Source organism: Prionailurus viverrinus, chromosome D3, assembly GCF_022837055.1.
Source record: "Prionailurus viverrinus isolate Anna chromosome D3, UM_Priviv_1.0, whole genome shotgun sequence".
NCBI lineage: Eukaryota > Metazoa > Chordata > Mammalia > Carnivora > Felidae > Prionailurus > Prionailurus viverrinus.
The window spans coordinates 14816360-14838844 of NC_062572.1; the positions used below are offsets into that span (position 1 = coordinate 14816360).

A 22485-nucleotide genomic window follows, 5' to 3' on the forward strand; every position below is an offset into this window, starting at 1 on the left:
ACACAAGTATTTCTATTAATATACGTGTGTGTCGGGTGTGCTCTATAGAGATAACATTTGCAGCCTCAGAGTGCTTAGCAGAGGGCCCAGCTTGTAATGCTGTTTTTCATTATTCCCACCTTCCTTGGAATTTTGCATTTACATAACACCAAGTGAAAATGAAGTGAGTATCGAAGTAACTACTCTTGTCATTGCTATGGTCAAGGTTACACATTAGCTAACTTACAAACAAATCCCTCTCGGTGACAGAAATATTAGCAACTGAGATAGTTTATAAACACAGCCACAAACTTTTTCAAAAGGACTTTTAAAAAATTCCCTTAGTTATGACAGCTTTGGCTAATGAATATTCTACTAGCCTTTTCCTTTCAGCCTCCGAAATGTTTTAAGATTTAGTAAACCCCAATTTTAAGGATTTAGAAAGTTGTCACTGTGAGGTTATCTACTGGGATGTAACAGACAGACCACATCTAAATGTGATGGCTTAAAATAACAACCATTTTATTTGCTCATGAGTGTGTGGGTCAGGAATTAGGGCCGGGCACAGAGGGACAGTTCTTCCGTGTTCCATGTGGTGTTAGCTGGGGTGGGTTCACGAGGCGCTGAAAGACCCACGATGGCCTCACTCACAGGGCTGGTGCTTTAGCCGAAATGGCTTGAACAACTGGGGACTGCATAGGACAGCTGGGCCTCTTTTCTTGTGGTGTTGGCTGGACTCCCTCATGTCTCCGGGGCCTTCTGGCTGTCAGCTGAGTTCCTGGAGTCCCCTCCCATTGGCTTCTTTCTCCAGCAGGAATCCCTGGACTTCTTGACACAGCAGATGGTATTCCCTCTAGCTAAAGTGTAAACTTCCAGGCCTCAGCTTGGAAGTTCTGGGATAGTATTGCCACCATGTTCTCGTGGTCAAAGCAAGTCAAAGGCCAGCCTTCGAGAAGTGAGGAAATAGACTCCATCTCTTGAGAGGAGGAGCTTCATGCACCCATAGGGATGGGAGGAATGGCCAGCAACCATCTTTGCAGACAATCTACCACGGTCACTTTATTTATGTGTTTATAAATAATTGGCACCCATTCTGTTTATACAGTTGCTACAAATCAAAGGAGAAGTGAATTAACTATAGCTCAATACTACTATTGGGATAGTTTATAGTACTTGGACTAAAGATGTCAAGGTATTTTTCCAATATAAATATACTTAGGGCACGGTTTGAATGTCACTGTTATTTTTTCAGCACTTACAATTTCAGGTGAGAAGGTCTCATTTGGTTAACAGTAAAACTTAAGCTAACGTCACCTAGTCCTCAGAATCTGGGGGGTTACCTTTAGCTCATAACTTCTGTGTGCACCTTCTCCCTGGCGGTCACACAGGAGTACAGGGAGACGTGAATAAAGGATCTTGTTTTCTTGTTCTCATAACACCATATTGCAGGCTTGGAGCAACTTTCTAATCCCACTAATTGTTTTTTAAAGAAATAACACGATTTTGATTTTGCAAATTTTATCACACCAAGTTCTCCACAATTGGGTACACCAAGATCTTACCATTGAAACCCTTCCTGGTGTTGAGCAGATGGATAATTTTGAAATATGTACGTATGGAATTAAGTTCCATGACTATCCAAATACGCCAACCATTTCCATGGCATTTGGAATTATGCAATGGAAAATGTTTCCAGTGATGCCCTTTTATGTGTTAATTTTGTGAAATTTATTCTCAATTATAATTTCAAATCACCTGAGAAACAGAAGAAAATTAGACGTTGTATCAAAACCAAGAACTTATTTGAATTTAGCATTAAGAAAACATTTTAAATTAATTAATTGGCACAAACTGAAGATAACCCATGTTTAACAAGCCAGTTCTGGTTGACATTTGCCAAAATATGACATACTGAGCATGTTGTTTTTGTCCAACATCCCTTAAATTTAAGAACAAAATTAAAGCAGAGGGCACAAAATCATTTACTCCCGTGAGATTCATGAAAATTTAATTAGATACCCCTTTAAGAAAGAAATTTGCTTTCCTTATTTTTTTTTTAAATCTGTACCTTTAAATGGCCTTTAAATGTTATGACTTTTTCAAGACACGACTGTCCAATCCTCATATTAATGAACATGCCAGATATTTTAATTTCCTCCACATCTGCCAAGTATTTTCAGTTTGGAACACGACTGAATTCTAAGGTGCCTCCCTTTAAAAAAAATACACTTTCTCTCAAGTTGAAAGAAGTTTTTAAAATATATTTTGAACCCTCTATCTTCGAAACACTTAAAATATCTTCAGGCTTAAAACTTCTCCACGTTGACTTGGGGCAAGCCTGGCTCTTCAATTTTCAGTACTGCTCTCTCGTTTGATTTTTCGGCACCGCATGTATTTGAAGTAAATGCATTTGTCTTATCACATTGCCATTGAACTTGGGCCAAATGCTTTGAAAGAGTGGGTTTAGGGGGATTGGAGGAATAGGACAAAATGTCTATAAATAGCAGTTCTTTGTGTAGCATCTACTGTATAATAAAGTGTTGTGTAACTCTGCCATGCAACGTAAGTAATGATAGTAATTTGCATTTTCTTATTACTATTCATCCTCGAATTGAATCTACGGTCTTTTGCCAATATTAAGGTCTATTTCTCCCATCCTTACATCCCCCAGGGTCCCTGCTATGACGAGAGAGGGGAGATAAACAGTCCCCTCATTCTGCACACAGATTGTGTGACAGGTACGCACCAACTGCTTTTGGCCTCTGCGTTTCCATCTCATAGACCCAAAAGCGGCGTGGTCCATGGGCGGACCAGCACCAAACAGAGCCAGCATAATGTAACTACACTGCCAGCCCCTCCTTATTAACTAACACCTGTTCCTCTTTTTGTAATCATGATGACCCCAGAGATTCTAGCCCAGGGCAATTAGGCGGGTCTCAAACTCGAGAGAATCAGGAAAGACTCCAGAAGAAGAAATATTTTTAAAACTTCACCAGCCTGTGTCTCGCTCTCTCTCTGCCCCTCCCCCGTTCATGCTCTGTCTCTTTCTGTCCCAAAAATAAATAAACGTTGAAAAAAAAAAAATTTAAAAAACTTCACCAGCCCGGAGGGCCTGTTACAAAATAATGTAAGTGACAACATAATGTGACTGAGAAAATAACTGGACTTAACTTTCTACTGTAGACTCATCACAGAAGACTAAGGGTTTTTGTTTTTGTTTTTGTTTTTGTTTCTTTTCCCCGAGCAGTTAAGCCTCAGAGTCCTGGGGGTTAGGTTTTGGGTTTGCCTGGCTCAGGGGAGCTTGGATGCCTAGGAACTTTGGGATTGGGAGTTGAATTATCAAAATGTGAGGAGGTGGGAGTGTTACTTGAGAGAGCAGAGGTCTGACTCCCTGAATTCCACGCTAGAGATGCAGAACAGTGGCAGTGAGGAGCACAATGGTAGGAGAGAGATACATTATGTGGTATCTGGGGCTTCTCGGCGAAAATCTGCACACCAGCTGCTTGGAGACCTGGTTAAAATGCAACTCTGATTCAGGAGCTCTGGAGTGGGTCCAGAGACCCTGCATTTCTAACAAATTCCCAAAGAGTGTTGCTACTGTTGGTTCTGGGACCTCGCTTTGAGTTAGTAGGCAAGGAGGAGAAGGTGGAAGAATTTTGAAGGAGGGGTACAGGGAAGCCTGAACCTCAAATCTGTGGCAAGGAGCATCTATTCCGATAGACTGCAGAAAAAAATAAACACTAGAAAGCCCTCACTCAAATTTCCTGGCCTCTTTCCCCACAACCTCCTAGGCTTTTAGAATGATCCCAGGAAAGTCAAGGAACCCAACAACTCCAACCGAATGCGTTTCCAAACTCCCTTGACTTGAGGCAGAAACAGTGGAGGAACTTGTGCCAGGTTATATTTAATTTAGAAAAAATTCAGAAACGTGAAATTTTTTGAGCCCATGGAGCAAACTCATATGAATCACCCTTTCAATCTCAAAGAGAATCAGATTTAGGAATTGATAAATAACCATTCCTTAGTTACTCAATTAACACATGTTAGGGGGTGATGAGTGGTTTTCCTAAACCCTGATGTGGGGCGTTTGGGGGCTTCTGACAAGAGAAACTCATTGAAGGGAACAAGTGCCCCAAAAGATCTGAGGATTCACATTCCTTATCAGTCGATGATTTTGCCGTGGTCACCAAAGAAGATGGCCCTTCCTCTACACACACTCTTCAATAGCCCTTGGGAGATCTTTCCCTCCTTCAAGTCCTTGCTCTTCATTTAAACATGATTTCACCAGTATAAACATGTTCAGAAGAAAGACCCAGTTTGATTTTCTTCTGCCAGCATCTTCCAAAGATAGCCTCGCAGCCCATTCTCTCATAAGAACAAATCTTAAAAATAAACTAAGGCAGTAAGTACTGTGTCCAAAGCCAAGTTTGTTCCAAAGCTGAGAGTAATAAAATCCAGGGCTCCCTTTCCCTAATTCAATTTTAAGAGCAAATGCCTTTCGTTGCTAATTTTGTTTGTAACTTCTGATCCTGCCATCTCGAGGAGCTGCTCTTTTACAAAGCACTCCCACATCTGGTTCTGATTACATAAGAAAAGGGTTCTGTTGTTGTTGTTGTTTGTTTTGTCTTTTATTTTTTAAATACTTATTTATTTTTGAGAGGGAGAGAGACAGAGACAGAGACAGACAGAGCACAAGCAGGGGAGGGGCAGAGAGAGATAGACACAGTATCAGAAGCAGGCTCCAGGCTCCCAGCTGGCAGCACAGAGCCCCGCCAGGGGCTCGAACGAACGCACCAACCTCAAGATCATGACCTGAGCCGAAGTCGGACACACAACCGACTGAGCCACCCAGGTGTCCCTACCTAAGAAAAGTTTGTGGCTATGCTCATCAATGTCATAATTCACAGGGAGATACCAGTATGACTTACCCTTAATCCTCCCAGAATGTCTACAATCTAGGCATAGCGTAAGGAGTGACTGCATCTTTTGCCTGATCATCTGTCCACAGGAAATAAAAAGTCATAAAGTAACCCAACATTTTTGCTTGACCAGGTGTCTTTTTTTTTTTTTTTTTTTTTAATTAGTTGCCTGGGCGCCTGGGTGGCTCAGTCGGTTAAGCCGTTAAGCGTCGGACTTCGGCTCAGGTCATGATCTCCCCATTTGTGAGTGGGAGCCCCGTGTCCTGCTCTGTGCTGACAGCTCAGAGCCTGGAGCCTGGTTCTGATTCTGTGTGTCCCTCTCTTTCTGCCCCTCCCATGCCCACGCTCTGTCTCTCTTGTCTCTCAATAATAAATAAACGTTAAAAAAAAAAAAGAAATTTAATTAGTTGCCCATGTTTACAGTAATTTCACATAAACATCTAAATTTCTGATTTCCTTTAAAAAATCAGAAGTGCTGGCAACATTTGGAGGCCGTCCCTCGTGGCCAAATACTGGCAGAGTGGACGTTTGTGTGGACGTTTATGATCTTTTGGCCACCGGTATCTGCACCCTTCCCCTATATTCAAGGATGTCCTCAGTTTACAAGTCCTGGTGGGAGGCGGGGTCATTTCCCGACATTCAAGCTACATACCAGGGATTCACTAGCATGTGACCTGGGCCTGGACAATTACGCATGTCTCCCCCAGGCTTTTAATGGGGCGCTAGCTTTAGTTAGCATCCAGTGCAGGAGACAATTGGTGAATTCTCCCTGACAGCAGAATTGGTGAAAGCGACATCCAGTTTCTAGCGGCAGCGGGGGTAGTAGCCTCCGAAGGTCCGCAGTAGCTGCACTTTCCTTACTGGCTTGGTTCCGTGGCCTACTTTTGACCTTGGTTTCAGTTCCTTGGGCCGTCTTTGCCCCATTTGCGAAGTCGGGGTCTCCAGTCTTGTGACTGAGGGTGAGCCATCCAGTACTTCCTTACTACAGTCCTTTCCTGCTTAAATCTTTCATCTACAAACTCCGCCACCCTAGACGCAGGCCGTAGTTAACTCCCAGGCTGCTTAGAGACATGTGAGTTTGTAATTTTGGTCTTCATCTCTTTCTCTGTAAAGCTAAAGATCACCCAGGGCAAGGATCCACAGAGTTCAAACGGGGAAAATTTTCCCACAGGGACCTCTTCCCACCCCCACCCCCTGCCACCGTGCCATTTTCCCTTACATCTCATTGGGCAGAACTGGGTCACATGCTCACCTTTACGCCAATCAGGGGACGAAGATTGCTGTGATTGGTTTAGGATAGGCCCTAGTTCAACTTTGGCTGTTAGAACCGCCTCGGAAGCTTTTTAAAATGCCAATCCCTGATCCCACCCCACACCGAGGCCAACTTTAATGGGTCTGGCTGGACTTCAGGTACTGGAATTTTGTAAAATCTTCAGATGCTTTTAATGCCATCCTTGTCTCTAGTCCAGCCCCCTACCCCTGCCCATTTTACAAATGCCAAGACTGAGGTCCAAAGGCATTAAGTAACTTGCCCAAAGTTACTATACCTTCAATTAATAACAAAAACAAACACAAACACACTCACAACATTAAATGGACACCTTTGTTCTTCCAGCGTACGCACGTGAGTGGCATTCTCTTTCTTAGAAAGTGAAGTGATCAGATGTTCAGGAACTGAAAAGCAGTAGAGGGTAGGGCAGTGGTTCTCAAACTTGAGTGCATCAGAATTCCCTGGAGGGCCTGTTACAACACAGATGGCTGGGCCCACCCCCAGAGTTGCACATTCAGTGGGTTTGGGTGGGGAGAAGAATAATTACCATTTCTAACAAGTTCCCAGGGGGATGCTGCTGCTGGTCCCAGGACCGTACAAGCTTAGCAGCTAAGAGTTCGGGCTATAGAATCATGTCCTGGCAAGATCCAGTTGTGCCCCTTATGCCGAGCCACAAAACCTACTAAACTTTTGGGCAAGTGACTCAACACGTCTATGAAGTGGGGCCAACGGTAGTTGCTTTGGCTTATCACAACAACTGAGTGGGTATGATAAATGTAAAGCACTTAGAACACTGTCTGGCCCATAGTAACTGTCTAATGAATAGTAGCTATTATCATTCATTCATTCATTCATTCATGGAACAATGATTAATTGAGTGCTTCCTTTGAGCCATGCACAATTCTAGGCACCAGGAATACAGTGCTGAATAAATCAAAGCGTTGCCTCCCAATGAGCTCACGATCCACCGGGGAGGCACACAATACTTGACCTCATAACTATATAATATTACTCAGAAGAACTCTGCATTCCAAGCAAACTGAACAACAGTGCACACAGCGTTTTATGAGAACTCGGTCCAGTCTCATTCATGTCTTCCAGCTCAAGGAGATGGTAGCATCATGTTTCTAATGCAAAGGCCCCTTAGCAGAATGGCTATCTATGTGTAATTTATATCTATATTTATGTAGATTTAAAAAACATATATATGACATCATATGTACTATTAACATATTACATCAATAACATTTATTTCGAGTCAATATTATATATTTTTATGTTTTTATGTTCCATATTTTTATATTCATATTTATATTTTATATACCCCAGGGATAGGCTTACATGATTCTGGAGGCCAAGAAGTCCCACGATCTGCTGTCTTCCAGCTGAAAACCCAGGAAAGCTGGTGGTATAATTCAGTCTGAATCCAAAGGCCTGAGAATCAAGAGCGCCAATGTCTGAGGGCTGGAGAAGATGGATGTCCCAGCTCCAAAGAGAGCAAATTCACCTTTCCTCTGCCTTTTTGTTCCATTCAGGGCCCCAGTGGATTGCGGGATACCAACCCGCACTGGTGAGGTGATCTTCTTTACTCAGTCCACCCGTTCAAATGCCAATGTCTTTCAGAAATGCCCTCAGAGACACACCCCCCAAAATAATATTTTACCACCTTTCTGGGCGTCCAGACTCCAGTCACGTAACCCATAAAATGAACCCTCACAGGCATACTCAGACCAGCCAATTCTTGAGGAGGTTTGGCTTGAGAGGAAGCTTTTGAAACAAGAACAGGGTGGGTGGAGAGTGTGCTAGAAGGGAAGGAGAGAGTAAGGTGGCAATGTACTGGAGGCTTTACATGCGTTCCTTAATCCTCACAGACACCTTTGGAGTAGAGATTATTGGACAAGGAGAGAAGCAAGCTGGCCAAAGCTCAGTGGCGGAGTGAACACGAAGGAACTGAACAAAGTTAAGAGTTGGCTGGGGACGAAGCAGAGAATATGGGCACTGTCATATCACAAGCCACATCTGACCAGATTCAGATGAATCCCCAGGCAGGCGCTAGAGTAAAGCATAACTGCCATCATGTATTTGCCCCAGTGTCCCTCTACTGTGTTCCTAGAGCAGGTGTCAGTGATGTAATAAGGTGGAAGGAGCGGCTACTTCTGAATCAGAACACTTCTGGGGCCCCTGGGTGGCTCAGTCGGTTGGGCGTCCCGCTTCCGCTCAGGTCATGTTCTCACGGTTCGCGGTTCGAGCCCCTGGTGGGCTCTGGGCTGACAGCTCAGAGCCTGGAGGCTGCTTCTGATTCTGTGTCTCCCTCTTTCTGGCCCTCCCCCGCTCACGCTCTCACTCTCTCTCTCAAGAATAAACAATAAAGGGGCGCCTGGGTGGCGCAGTCGGTTAAGTGTCCGATTTCAGCCAGGTCACGATCTCGCGGTCCGTGAGTTCGAGCCCCGCGTCGGGCTCTGAGCCGATGGCTCAGAGCCTGGAGCCTGTTTCCGATTCTGTGTCTCCCTCTCTCTCTGCCCCTCCCCCGTTCATGCTCTGTCTCTCTCTGTCCCAAAAGTAAATAAACGTTGAAAAAAAAAATTTTTAAGAATAAACAATAAAAATAAATAAATTAAAAAAAAAAAAAAAAGAACACTTCTGACTCCAGGCCAGCCTCATCTTGTCTCCATATTGTCTTTCTCAAACGTTAATAAAAACAAACAAACAAAACCACTTATTATGGATGTAATACATACTCATTGCTGGGAAATACAGATCAGCAGGAGAGAAGAAAATAAAAGTGATCTATAATCACCTCATCTCAGAAAAAACAAAAACAAAAAAACAACCCCCCCCCCCCCAACTAAAATTTTAGTACTGATTCTCTGATCTTCAGATCAGGGACCCTGCCCTCTGTGCTTAATAACTAGCCCTTTCCAGGTACACATATTCACCTAGCTGGAAGTTTATTTTTTGTTTTCACTGTGGACTTGTTTCTGGAGCTTGGTTCTCTAGATTTTGTTGGGCGAGGGACATGGATTTGGGCGGTAGATTGGAAATGTATGTGTTTGGAGTCGTTTATCAATTCAAAGTACTCACCTCCCAGCTTTGGGGCCAAAAGGTATTTCAAGCCTTTTTTCCTAGGGCATCTATATTCAAGAACTGGCCCCATCATTTGGGGTTGTTTTTTCTTCCGGATTTTTTTTTTTTTTTTTAGCGCTGGCGGCTTTCTGTTCCTTTGAACGGTAGGTGTTTGAACTTTGGTGGTGGCTGGAATTGGCACTGACCGTGAGACTTTAGTTTGAAACGTTGACTGGCGGCTGCAAGGGGTGGCCCTGCCTCTCCAGCTCCCCCACATCCAGGGGCTCAGGAAGCCCAGCCGCCCCGGCTAGAGGGCAGCGCGGGTCTAAAAGGGCGGACCCGGAGGGAGGCTGGCAGCCGGCGCCTACCGGTAACGTGGTAACCGGCGCCTTGGCAACGGAGAGGGGGCGGGACTCAGGGAGGAAGTCGGAAGCTGGCGGCTAAATCTCGCGAGAGTTGCTTTTGCGCGCGAACTCTAAGTGCCAGGGTCTCGGGGTCCGCTTGTGGCTAGTGGCTGTGCAGGCCCCCGGAGGACGCGACGACTCCAGCGGACCCGGACACCTTCTTCACCCCGCCATGGAGACCTCAGCGAAGAAGGAGCAGCAGCAGCCCGCGGAGGCCAAGATCAGAAACCTGCCCTGGTAGGAGGAGGCCCGGCTGCCGCGGGGAAGGGGATCGGTGGCCTGGGTGGTCAAGTGGAGCGGCCGCAGCCCGACTTCGCTCCACCGCCCCCGACCTGCAGCCGAACGGAGCCCCAGAAGTTCGCCTTGGCATCCGCAACTCCCCGGTCCCCTCCGTTCTTTTAGGACTTTTGTCATGTCTTCCGCTGCCCTAATCCCACCGCCCCCATCCCTTTTAGGCGGTGGGTGACAGCGTAGCGGTTCAGTCCCTTCCGACTTTGCATCGGCTTCCGTGCCAAAATGCCCTCTACTCTTGCGTAATCTTCAGTGCAGTTATTGTTCAAATTCTAAACTGAAATAATGATGATGATAACGCTCCCTAGTTAAGTGGTATTTAAATGGCTTCCTGTTAGATCACCAAGGACCCTGTTAGATGTTTGATCTTTACAAGGACCCTAGGAGGTATGTGCTGTTATTATTCCAGTTGTAATACTGCAAGGTTAAATGACTTGCCTAAGGTCCAGAGCTTGAAAATAGGTTTGGATTTGAACCCAGGTGAATTCAGAGCTTGCACTCCAAACCGTCTTACTTTCACACCTGCATCTGAATGATGGTTTAGAAACTGATAGGATTTGGCTTGATTTCGGAAAGCTCCAAGTCGGTCTTGTCTAGTAAGGAGTTCAGTTTGTTTCTATCGTGGAAAAAACACACAACATACAGTGTGCAGTTGTGAACATTTTAAAGTGTATAGTTCAGTGACATTAAGTACACTGAGGATGTCGTGCTACCATCTCACTGCCTGGTTCCAAAACTTTTCATCACCCCAAATGGAAACTCCATACCTGTTGGCAGTGACTCCCCCATTACCACCCCATCCCCTTGCACCCCTGGCAGCCACTGATCCACTTTCTCTCTCTGAATTTGCTTATTGTGGATATTCATATAAGTAGAATCAATCTGTGGCCTTTTGTGACTGGCTGCTTTCACTTAGCATCATGTTTTCAAGGTTCATCCATGTTGTCGCAGGTATCAGTGCATCAGTCGTTTTTATGGCTGAATAGCCTTCCCTTGTATGGATAGACCGCCATTTATCTATCCATTCATCTTTGATGTGTATTTGGGAACGAGTTCAGTTTTTAATTTACTTTGAAATGATAGGTGCCCATCCAGGTTGAAATTATTTATAGGCAGACAGCTGGAGAGGGGAAATCAGAGCAGGGTTTATCAACCTCAGCACTATTGGTATTTTGGGCTAGATATTTGGTGGGTGTGCACATGGTGACTATCCTGTGCATCGTAGGATGTTTAGTGACATCCCTGGGGCCTGTCCATTGGAGGCCCGTAGCACCTTCTATGCAGTTGTGACAACTGAAAATGTCTCCAGATATCACCGAGTGTTTCCTGGAGGACAAAATTGCCCCTGGTTGAGAACCAGGGGTCTGTATTCAAACTTAAAGGATTTTGCTTCTCTTCCTCTTTTTGTTAGGATATGAAAGGATTCTTTTGCACGTAACAGCATGTCCTTGCATTTGTATATGTTATAATCCATGCTAAATTGTATTTCAGGGTTGAAAAATACCGGCCACAGACACTGAATGATCTGATTTCTCATCAGGACATTTTGAGTACCAGTAAGCATCCATGTGTCATTTGCTGTTAGTCTGGTTGGAGGACCTGTATGAATTTCTTGGTGATGTCTCTGCTGAGTAATAACCTTGAAAGATCTGATTGAGCTTTATGGAATGTTGCTCTAAGAGCTGAGTCCTTCCCATTTTTCATTCCTGCATCTGCCTCTGAGTTGGATGTGAGGTTGATGTGCATTCAGCCCAACTCAAGGGCCCACAGCAAATGAGGCAACTCCCGGAAACTGATGGGGTCTCTCTTTCCTCCCAATCCCCAGTTCAGAAATTTATTAGCGAAGACCGACTGCCGCACCTGCTTCTCTATGGTCCTCCAGGGACAGGAAAGACCTCTACCATCCTAGCCTGTGCTAAACAGCTGTACAAAGATAAGGAATTTGGCTCCATGGTCTTGGAGGTAAATAGGATTATTCTTAGTCTACAAAGGAGAGTCTCTTAGATTTGTTGTTTGTTTTTCTCTTAGATTTGTTTTACTTTACAAGTAAGTTGCTTTGCTGGACATAAAATATTTCGAGTCACTTTTCCTGGAATTGATGTTTCGGTCTGGATTGGCATTAGATAGGGGCAGCTGTAGGGCTAGATAAATATCTCTGCCGTTGCCAACTTCTACTCAAACACTCAGTGGTCACTCAGGGAGTGGTCGCTCAGTAGCTTGCTGTCCAGATTTGTTCTTCATGTTGTTCCACCCTGTTCTTGCCCTGGAAGGCCAAGCTATATTGACTGCAGGCTGCCTGGTCCTCGGGCTCCTGGTTAGGTTTGGCTGATAGGGGTCCTGGCTGGAGTCAGAGGAGAACGATGCCTGGTTCTGCCCTGGGGGCCACCACAGGCTGACAGCATCCTGAACCACAGAGCAAGTCACACTGCCTTCTCCAGATGCCAACACCACTCCCCAACTCATTTCTGAGGACCTGGGGCTGGTAACGGGCCCCGATAGTCCCAGAGAGATTGCGTAGCTCTCGTGGTTTCCCCACACCCCACCAATACCTTTTAAAATCTCTCTTCACGGAATTCTCTTCAAACCACTGAGTTCTGAGTCTGCCATCTGTCTGCTGCTGAGATTTGACTGATAGACTTAGATCTCAGAATTCTAAATATTGGGGCGCCTGGGTGGCTCAGTCAGTTGAGCGTCCGACTTCGGCTCAGGTCATGATCTCGTGGTCCGTGAGTTCAAGCCCCGCGTCGGGCTCTGTGCTGACTGCTCGGAGCTTGGAGCCTGTTTCAGATTCTGTGTCTCCCTCTTTCTCTGACCCTCCCCCGTTCATGCTCTGTCTCTCTCTGTCTCAAAAATAAATAAACGTTAAAAAATTAAAAAAAAAAAAAAAGGGGCGCCTGGGTGGCGCAGTCGGTAAAGTGTCCGACTTCAGCCAGGTCACGATCTCGCAGTCCTGAGTTCGAGCCCCGCGTCGGGCTCTGGGCTGATGGCTCGGAGCCTGGAGCCTGTTTCCGATTCTGTGTCTCCCTCTCTCTCTGCCCCTCCCCCGTTCATGCTCTGTCTCTCTCTGTCCCAAAAATAAATTAAAAACGTTGAAAAAAAAAAAATTAAAAAAAAAAAAAAAGAATTCTAAATATTGTCTATTCCCAAAAAAAAGTGTTTAACTTTTTTTGTTGTCAGAGATCTTAGAACCTTGCTGCCACCAGTGTTCTTAATTCCATGCATTAAAGACTTGGTAACTTTGGGGTTGCTCTGGATTGCGATAGCTAAAACTGAACACGATTCTGCTCATGCCAGAGGTGGTCACTGTGACCAGGCCAATTAGTTATTCCTCCAGAGTATGTCGGTGATTGTCCTCAAAAGGGGGAGGAAACACAGTTGTTGGCCTTTCAGAATGTAATGTACCAATCTAGTGAGTTGTGAGTTTTAAATACAATTGTGATCTTGGTTTCTTTTTTAATTTTTTTTTTTTAATTTTTTTTTTTTCAACGTTTATTTATTTTTGGGACAGAGAGAGACAGAGCATGAACGGGGGAGGGGCAGAGAGAGAGGGAGACACAGAATCAGACTCCAGGCTCTGAGCCATCAGCCCAGAGCCTGACGCGGGGCTCGAACTCCCGGACCGCGAGATCGTGACCTGGCTGAAGTCGGACGCTTAACCGACTGCGCCACCCAGGCGCCCCAATGATCTTGGTTTCTTAATAGTGTTTATCTCTTAGCTGTTGTTAGACCTAGAGACCTAGCTTGCCGAGCTGGACTGATGAAAAGATAAATTAATTCATAGATAATTCACCAACATGCGTCTAATTTATTTCGGCTTCTCTCTTCCACATTCAGCTGAATGCTTCAGACGACCGAGGAATAGATATCGTTCGGGGACCAATCCTGAGCTTTGCCAGCACAAGGACAATATTTAAGTAAGAATTATTTGTATAATTTCTCTCCCTAGAGGTTTTGATCAGTGAGATGACAGAGCTTAATGTTTTAAATCCTCCCCCTCTGCCAGTCTATAAAGGTACACAATACCTTTGTCAAAAGTAGCCATTAAAAAGAGATAAAGTACAAGGATGGTGGTAAGATATAATGCAAATGTGAAAATAAAACATCATCTCAGAACTTGCTATATTAGCAAGTTCCTTGGGGAAGCGTTAACTTTGTTTTAGTAGTTAACTGAAGACCGATTACATCCTAGGACCAGGTGAGCTAGTTCGAATTTATTATTATTTTTTAATTTAATTTATTTCTTTTTGAGAGAGAGAGGACAAGCAGGGGAGGGTCAGAGAGAGAGGGGGAGACACAGAATCCGAAGCAGGCTCCAGGCTCCGAGCTGTCAGCACAGAGCCCGACGCGGGGCTTGAACTCACGAACCGTGAGATCATGACCTGAGCCAAAGTCAGATGCTTACCCGACTAAGCCACCCAGGTGCCCCTAAGCTAGTTTGAATTTAAACAAAAATAAATTGTGATGAGGATGGATAAAAAGGGAAAGGTGAAGGCAGGCAGGAGTGGAGGTGGTGGAAAAAAGCAAGGCCAGAGCAACAGGACACGGAGTGGAGACAAAGGTGAAGGTGCCAGAGGCAGCAGCGTAACAAAAAATGCAAAAGTCAGGCCTCAGTTCCCTTTAAGAGTTGAAAGAGTGATGGGCATGTCCTCTGCACAGCCACACTTGTTTGCTTCACTCAGAGGTCAAGGAGGAGTGGACTCTCTGAGGCCCGGCCCGATGGCACAAATGTGAACATGTAGGTTTCGGCCTGGAGATTGAAGGGAGATTAAAGACATCTTCGGGGGCGCCTGGGTGGTTCTGTTGGTTGAGCGTCTGATTCTTCATTTTTGCTCAGATCGTGATCCCAGAGTCGTGGGGTCGAGCCCCGTGTCGGGCTCAGTGCCGAGTGTGGAGCCTGCCTGGGATTCTCTCTCTCCCTCCACCCCCTCCTCCACTTGCACAGGTGCACTGTCTAAAATAAAACAATAATAATAAATCTTCATATGGTACCGTTTGTTTTCCTAGGAAAGGCTTCAAACTAGTGATCTTGGATGAAGCTGACGCCATGACTCAAGACGCCCAGAACGCCTTGAGGAGAGGTAGGAAGACCTGTCGGGTATAGTGTGTTGGCTCATGAGTGCATTAGAAGGAGAATTAGGCACTTTGGACATGAGATAATGACATGGGCTGTTGACAATTTTTGTTCTTCTTCTGGCCCAGAGAAATCGGTTTCCCTTTCTCTGTGTATCCCACCCGACGGTCTAGAACAAAAATCTCCCTGTATTGGGGGTTTCCCCTTGCAGCAGCTTAAAGGGAGAAGCCCTGTTGGGACTTTCAAGTCCGACCAGACACAGGTGTTGCATCCTCCTTTTCCACTGGGTTCATTTTGGGGCTGAGAATTTGCATTCTTTGATGAGGAGAGGGGGTACGGAACGTCTTGTAGTCCTCAGCTGCTAGGTAGACCTTTCTGCTCTCAATACCCCGAGATACACAGTAGCCAAGAAAATAATACTGGAAATGTTGTCGCACTCAGAAAGCTGACGTGACTTCTCTATTTGCCAAGGGAATGATTTGGCAGGGAAGGAGAGTATCACGCTAGTTGTCTGTCTTAAGGGGCCTGGTGCAGTTGATTTCTCTGAAAGGACATTGGTAATCTCTGGCATTAAGATTCTGAGGTAACTGGGGCACCTGGATGGCTCAGTCTGTTGAGTGTCTGGCTTCGGCTCAGGTCATGATCTCCCGGTTCGTGGGTTCGAGCCCCACATCAGGCTCTGTGTTGACTGTTTGCTCAGAGCCTGGAGGCTGCTTCAGATTCTGTGTCTCCTTCCCTCTCTGCCCTTCCCCTTCTCCCTCTCTGTCTCACTCTGTCTCTCAAAAATAAATAAATGTAAAAAAAAAAAAAAGATTCTGAGGTAACCAACTAGGAGAGAAGAACAATCTTTTGGAGTTCTGGGGGAGAAGGAGTGGATTGCAGCCCATGTTTGGGAGGAGGAGGAGGACAGTTAGCGTATCTTCTGATCTTAAAAGCCTTGGCAGCCTTTCTTCAGCATTTGCTCCGTGGAATGGCTGTCAGTCTGGGCAGATCCCCATGCGAGAGCACTGGGAAACTGCAGAGTGAAACTGGTGTTTCATAAGCTTCTCTGAATTCATCACTCTCTCGAATGCTCTAAGGCTTCGAGACAAAGTGCACCGGACAGTCCACACGGAGGTACCCCCGGCCCCGCCATGAGAAGGTGGGGCATCACCAACCTGCCATAGAATTTTATGCAAAAGGACAGGGGTGCTCTGGAGGGGGATGGCAGGGGCAGGAGTGCTGGGGAGGGGGATGGCAGGGGCAGGAGTGCTATGGAGGGGGATGGCAGGGACGGGGTTGCTATGGAGGGGGATGGCAGGGGCAGGGGTGCTCTGGAGGGGGATGGCAGGGGTGCTGGGGAGGGGGGTGGCAGGGGCAGGGTGCTATGGGGGGGGATGGCAGGGACGGGGTTGCTATGGAGGGGGATGGCAGGGGTGCTGGGGAGGGGGATGGCAGGGGCAGGGTGCTATGGAGGGCGATGGTAGGGGTGCCAGAATCAGGGCAAGTCATCAAAAAGGAAGCATTTTATAAAATCCTGTAGAGATGACCGGTTCATCAGCTTTTGGCCAGAGAGTGGCCGGTGCCCCCATCCTGACCTCCACAGGGACCGCCTCTCTTGTTACAGTAGCATCCCCTCCATGCTTGCAATCTGCACCTCTTGTTTTCTTTACCCTTCACGTGACCATGGAAGAGTTCAGGGTTTCCAGGTCTTTTGAAGAATCCGAATGGACACGAGGTTGTTTTCTTTTTCCTTGCCAGTGATTGAGAAATTTACCGAAAATACCCGCTTTTGCCTCATCTGTAACTATCTGTCAAAGATCATCCCCGCCTTGCAGTCCCGCTGTACGAGGTTCCGATTCGGTCCTCTGACTCCTGAACTCATGGTTCCCCGCCTGGAACATGTTGTAGAAGAAGAGAAGTAAGTACATCGGAAAGCAGGGAATGTGAGGGCCCTGGGGACTGAGCAGCGTAGGCCGGGTTCTGGGATGGCTGGCCGGTTGACATTTACAGGTGATCATGTGTGTAGACAACGAAGTAGGGTGCCGGGCACAGAGGAAGCATCGGGCTGTCAGCTGTCGTCATCCTCTCTGGTATCTCCTGGACTTTCTTCGTAAACGGCACTTGGTTCTTCTCCTGATTCCATCCTCCTCCCCCGTGGAAGCTGTCCCGATTTCCTCCTACTCTCCTTTTGTCATTGGAGACTGCATGTTGCCAGGTCCCTTCTGCTAAGATGCCTCTAGCCTTTTTTGACTAGAAGGGAAGGTACCGAGACTTTGCCTTCTGTAGAATCAATAGGTTGCCAAGTAGCCAACCCCAGCTGCTGCCTGTTGAAGGGGGTGCTCTGGCTTCGTGCTCCGGGCCTCGCCGGTGCTCTTTCCTCTCAGAACAGAACTCAAAGCCCGTCGCTCAGCATGGCGATGCCTGGTCCTAAATAAGGGTCTTTCTAGACTGAGTGGGCTGTGACTGCTAATGCGAAGCCCACACTCCTTAAAACCAGAGTGAATTCTCCTATAGATCTCCTATAAATGCGAAGCCCACACTCCTTAAAACCAGAGTGATCTCCTATAGATCAGGAGAGTTCTGCTCCCTCCGTCCTTCCCTTTCTTTCGTTACTTCAAAGCCTTAATCATTCCAGGCCATCTCGTTCCCTTGGTGAACGCTCGCGCTCTCCAGGCCCCTGAGGTCCTCCTGCCTCTCTCCTTTCAGGGTGGACATAAGTGAGGATGGGATGAAAGCACTTGTGACTCTTTCCAGCGGAGATATGCGAAGGGCTCTGAACATTCTGCAGGTATGGTACTACTCCTAGCAAATCTTTAGGCACTGCTTTGGAATAGTTTCTCAAGAAAGAAGCAGCAGCACAGCCAACCTAGAAATTCAGAAATCCACACCTGGTAAGATCTCCGTCTCACAACGTACCAAAGATTTCCCCCTAACCTTTGTGTTTTGAAAAATTGCAAGAATAATTTGCTGGAGACAAGGGAAAGTTAGGGAAGGACGCTGCAGCTGTAACACCACAGTGGCATCCTCTCACGAGGCCAGGTCTTCCCAGGGTACACCGTGCAGGGTTCGAGCTGCCCTGCACCCACATAACATTACTGCCTACCTGTATCGCTGCCTCCGGTGTCCTCCTGACCCGCCGCGGTGACGGCCACCGTGATTCTTCCCCTCTATCCGCACAGAGCACCAATATGGCCTTTGGGAAGGTGACAGAGGAGACCGTCTACACCTGCACTGGGCACCCACTCAAGTCAGACATCGCCAACATTCTGGACTGGATGTTGAATCAAGACTTCACGACAGCCTACAGAAGTATCCTTTCTCACGTCCTGCCGATGGCGCATTAGGTACCTCAGGCCAGAACTTGGCCCAGGAGCCCAGGCTGCAGCCGGTGTCTACACCCTACTGGCAAAAGACAGTTGGCTGTGTATGTATCTGGTCAGCTTTTGGTGGGAACAACAGGTCTCTGGGTGGAGTGGCTCCCTGCCTTTAAAGCCCTTCCTCCTGAAGGGCTCTGACCTGGGTATGGCTTGAAGCCACTTTCCTCACGGATGAGAGAAGCAGTTAGACTTTGGGGTGGCAGATGTGATCATTTTCAAGTGGCCACTGTTATTCTCATTTTGCGGTGAAATGGAAAGCTAGGGGTAGCCTTCTGGGAGATGCATTTAGCTCTGTTCTCTACGAGACAGAAGGAAGCTCTTGTTGAAGATAAAAACAATTTTTTAGAAGGGGGGGAGTGGCATCTGGGTGGCTCAGTCGCTGGAGCGTCTGACTCTTGATTTCGGTTCAGGTCATGACTCTAGGGTCATGGGATCAAGCCCGTGTCAGGCTCTGAGCTGAGCAGGTGGCCTGCTTGGGATTCTCTCCGTCTCCTTCTGCCCTTCTCCCTTACACACTCTTCACTCTACAATAAAATAAAGATAAGAATTGGGGTCCAACGCATGCAGGTTCAAATCGAAAGAAACATCCGTGTCAGGATTAAAAACCCTACTTCCCAAAGTCACTCTGACCAGAGTCTGGCTTCAAAATTGTGTGCAGCGGGTTTCTCCTGGAATTTGTGCCTTTTGCCGTAACCATTCCTCTCTAGATATTACAGAGTTGAAAACACTGAAGGGGTTGGCGTTACAGGACATCCTGACAGAGATACACTTGTTTGTGCACAGAGGTAAGTCAGGCTCTTCCTAGCTGAGAAGCTGAGGGGGGAGGCGTGTGGCGGGCTTTAAGGGTGGTGGGGAGGGAACATGAGGCTCCACTTTGGAAGCGAAGAAACAGGAATGAAGTATGAACCTGACCCCTCAGTTTTAGTTTTGTCTTGTTGCTATTTGAAACTTTGTTCCCCAGCTACTCTCTCAACCTCTAAAACTGCTGGGGAAAGAAACTCCTGAGGGCCAACTTTCATTCCTCCAAGGGTTTGTACTTTATAGCAGCAAATAGTATGCTGTAATTCACGCTGTCATTTCTAAGGGTATCTTCCCCCAAAAGGAGAGGAGGAGGAACATCTGTCTTCAGTGTAAACCAAAGCAGTCTGAAGCGAACCACGTGAAGTTCCACACTTGGTCGTAACTTCTGTACAGAGAAGTGGTTCTCCTCCTTGGCAGTGTATAGGAGGCCCCCCAGACCAATTCAGTTGGCCTTCTGGAGGGAACTGGGCATCAGGATTTTCTCAGGCGCTCCAGGCGATCTGCTGTGTGGCCTTTTCGGGTAAACCCATCCTTCCGAGACAGCCAGCTACAGACACTCGTCCTGCCGGTCCGCCATCGTCCTGCCGGGGCCTCTCCAGGCCCTCACCGGGCCAACCGGCACGACCGCTGCCCGAGAACATGGTCCACTCAAGCCCAGCTCTGCACTTTGTGGGAAATGAGTGTGAATAGACGTTTAAAATTCAGTTGATTACATTTGTTTGTAAAACTGGGACAGCAAGTGAGAACTGGGCTTTCCAGTTCCCTTCTAGAGCTGCCCCCTTGCTAAAGCAGTGCTGCTGATCTTGTGTCCTTGTGACCACTTTGGAACCTGCTCACAAAATGGGTAAAAACTGAAAACCTGTAGTGTTCACTTCTTCAGAAGTGCGGTCCCTGGTGATCTGAGGCCTCCAGACAAGTTTAGTGTCACCTGATGTTTAAATTCCTAATCATGGTGTGATTTTTTTTTTTTTTTTTTGGTAGCAGCGAGTGGCAGACCTCACTCAGTTGATTTTGTTTTTTCCCCCAGTTGACTTTCCATCTTCAGTTCGAGTACATTTATTGACCAAAATGGCAGACATTGAGTGAGTATTTCCCAATTTTCTTTTCCTTTTTTTACCCTGCAGTGTTTTTTTTCCCTCCTACCTGCGTGGTTGCAATTTTGTCTACATCATTCATAAATGGCACAATCTCGTTTGTGGTGAGATCGCTGAAAGAAACATGGGGAAGGGCATGATTTGCGTATCTAAAGAACATATGAATAAACATAAGGACAGGTTCAGCTCAGTTACATATTTGAGATAAAGGCTTCTCCTTAGGCCTCAGAGGCCTGGTCCACGTCGGTTCTAGAAATGCTGTTATTTGGAAGGCCTGCTTTGGTTCCGACATCCAGGTCACTTGGGGACAAGCGGCTATCCAGCTGTTATTAAAGCATTTTGGCATAGCAAAGCATATTGGGGGGAAAAGTAAACATAAACTCAATTTTCCACTTTGCCTGGCTCCATAAACACAGTTATTAGCCCCCAGTGAAGCTGGCAGCTATCATTTAAGTAGACAAAAGCATTGGGTTCAAAACAGAGGCCAACACAGGGCCAGCTCTAATTTGCTATCTTTGGCTTTCCACATGCGCACTTTAGGTCCCTTAGCCCCACGCTGTGAATGTCGTGATTTTGCCTTTGCTGGCTGGGCGCCTGAAAGGTGGCAAGATAGACTACCGGTGTCCTGCTTTACCTTTTACTAGAGCACAGAACCACAGTCAGCCATACTTCCCAGTGAATTAAGAGGAAGGGAATCTGAATGATAATTTCTCTCAATTCATTTTGCGAGTGAAGAAGTAATCCTTAGTCATGTAAATTCTGCACAGCCCTGTACAGCTAGAACAAAGTTAAGTTCAGGACGCTGCCGTTGACAACTAACAATTTTTTTATTTAACTTTTCCTCACCAGTTTGGATCGAATTATAAATGAGTGTTCAGGGCAGAGAAGAAAATGTTAGGGGACACATTCAAGAGGACTGTTCACGATGAAGTTTTACTGCCTCCTTTCCTCCTTCAGCAGATGTTCCGTCTTTGATCTCTACTGTTCTCTTGTCAAAAGGTAGCTGTCTGTGATATTCTCTATTCTTACCTTGTTTGATTTCTTTTAGGTACAGACTTTCTGTTGGCACCAACGAGAAGATTCAGCTGAGTTCCCTCATAGCCGCTTTCCAGGTCACCAGGGACCTGATCGTCACAGAGGCCTAAATGCTGAGGACCGTTCGCCACCATTCGTGGGCCCCAGAGTGACTGGAGAAGAGGGGACTCTGTCACGGGATGAACTGCTGTGCGGGCTGGGGGATGAAGCCACAGTCACCCCAAGTTTTGGAAAACTGTTCCAGACACGGGTGGGCAAAGGTTTAAAAAGTACCATGTTTGTGTTTGGAGCAGGTATATAGCAAACAGTTTTAATATACAGCTCTCTTATTGCACTGCCCATTTGTTTTACAGGAAAAAAGAGTAAAATGCTTTCTTTTAGCCTTAAGGCTTTTTACCATTCAGTTGCTTAGATGGCAGGAAACTGGCCTACCCCATTTTGGTCTAGAACAAAAGGCTTCCAAATCTCATGTGGTACCAGTGTCTTCGATTACTCAAGGTAAACTGAACATCTCCAGAATCAAGTGTGTAAATCTAATCTGTGGCACCATCTCCATATCTACTTTATAAAGGTGTTAATGAAGACAAAAATAGGTGTTAATGGATTTCTGGCCCATTAACCTGAGGCACAGGGCCTCAGGTTCCCTTACTTGAAAAGTGTCTATTTCTCCTCTTAAAGTAGGTTCCTAACTGCGGTGTGGACAGTGAAGAGTCACTTTGTGCCCGTGGGGGCCAGGCCTAGGACTCCCTCCTTAATGCAAGGAGGGCAGGCAAGCGTGGGCCGGACTCGAAGCCGCAAGGACGAGGCCCTGTGCAGTGTGGCAGTTTATTTTAGAGCAAACAGGCTGCATTTATGATAGTGTTCTTCTCAATAAAAATAAAGCAGCTTGCGTGTTGGCTGTGTTACGAGTGACTCCTTCGCCGATTATAAACACGCGGTCATTCAACTTGAATCTATGTGAAAAGCCTCCCCCATCTCTGGTATCACAGAATAAGCTCTCCTCGGAGGCTATTCTTTACAAAGGTGTCAGGTTCTTATACTATTCAAAAGGGAGAAGTTGGTTACTTCCATCATTCGCGTTCAACCCACTCCCCGAGGACACCAAGCAAAGTTTGCAGCTGATGGCAAAGTGGGGCCTCGGGGAAGCCGCCCAGAGCCTCTCAGACTACGCTGTGACATTTCAAGATAACCACAAAATT

At 46.5% G+C, this 22485-nt stretch overlaps 1 protein-coding gene and 1 long non-coding RNA gene across 2 annotated transcripts; one reads left to right on the forward strand and one right to left on the reverse strand.

The window, feature by feature from the left end:
* Positions 1-480: 480 nt before the first annotated feature.
* LOC125149199 (uncharacterized) lies at positions 481-9609 on the reverse strand. Its single transcript, XR_007145835.1, has 3 exons — positions 9250-9609; positions 7510-7602; positions 481-1087 (listed from the first exon to the last, which is right to left on the reverse strand). It is a non-coding gene; the product is annotated as an uncharacterized LOC125149199 (long non-coding RNA).
* An 83-nt stretch (positions 9610-9692) lies between these two features.
* RFC5 (replication factor C subunit 5) lies at positions 9693-22191 on the forward strand. The gene is made up of 11 exons (XM_047827649.1): positions 9693-9872; positions 11418-11482; positions 11752-11888; positions 13761-13840; positions 14931-15004; positions 16738-16897; positions 17686-17767; positions 18159-18288; positions 19064-19141; positions 20185-20239; positions 21300-22191. The coding sequence occupies exons 1-11, from the start codon at positions 9808-9810 to the stop codon at positions 21394-21396; spliced, it is 1023 nt and encodes a 340-aa protein (XP_047683605.1). The 5' UTR covers positions 9693-9807; the 3' UTR covers positions 21397-22191.
* The last annotated feature ends 294 nt before the right edge of the window (positions 22192-22485 follow it).

Bases quoted from the DNA above. Each gene is read 5' to 3' on its own strand.
- RFC5 (XM_047827649.1), top strand. From the start codon at position 9,808: ATGGAGACCTCAGCGAAGAAGGAGCAGCAGCAGCCCGCGGAGGCCAAG. The intron at 13,841-14,930 runs GTAAGAATTATT...TTGTTTTCCTAG, and splicing joins AGCACAAGGACAATATTTAA to GAAAGGCTTCAAACTAGTGA. The intron at 18,289-19,063 runs GTATCCTTTCTC...ATTCCTCTCTAG, and splicing joins CTTCACGACAGCCTACAGAA to ATATTACAGAGTTGAAAACA.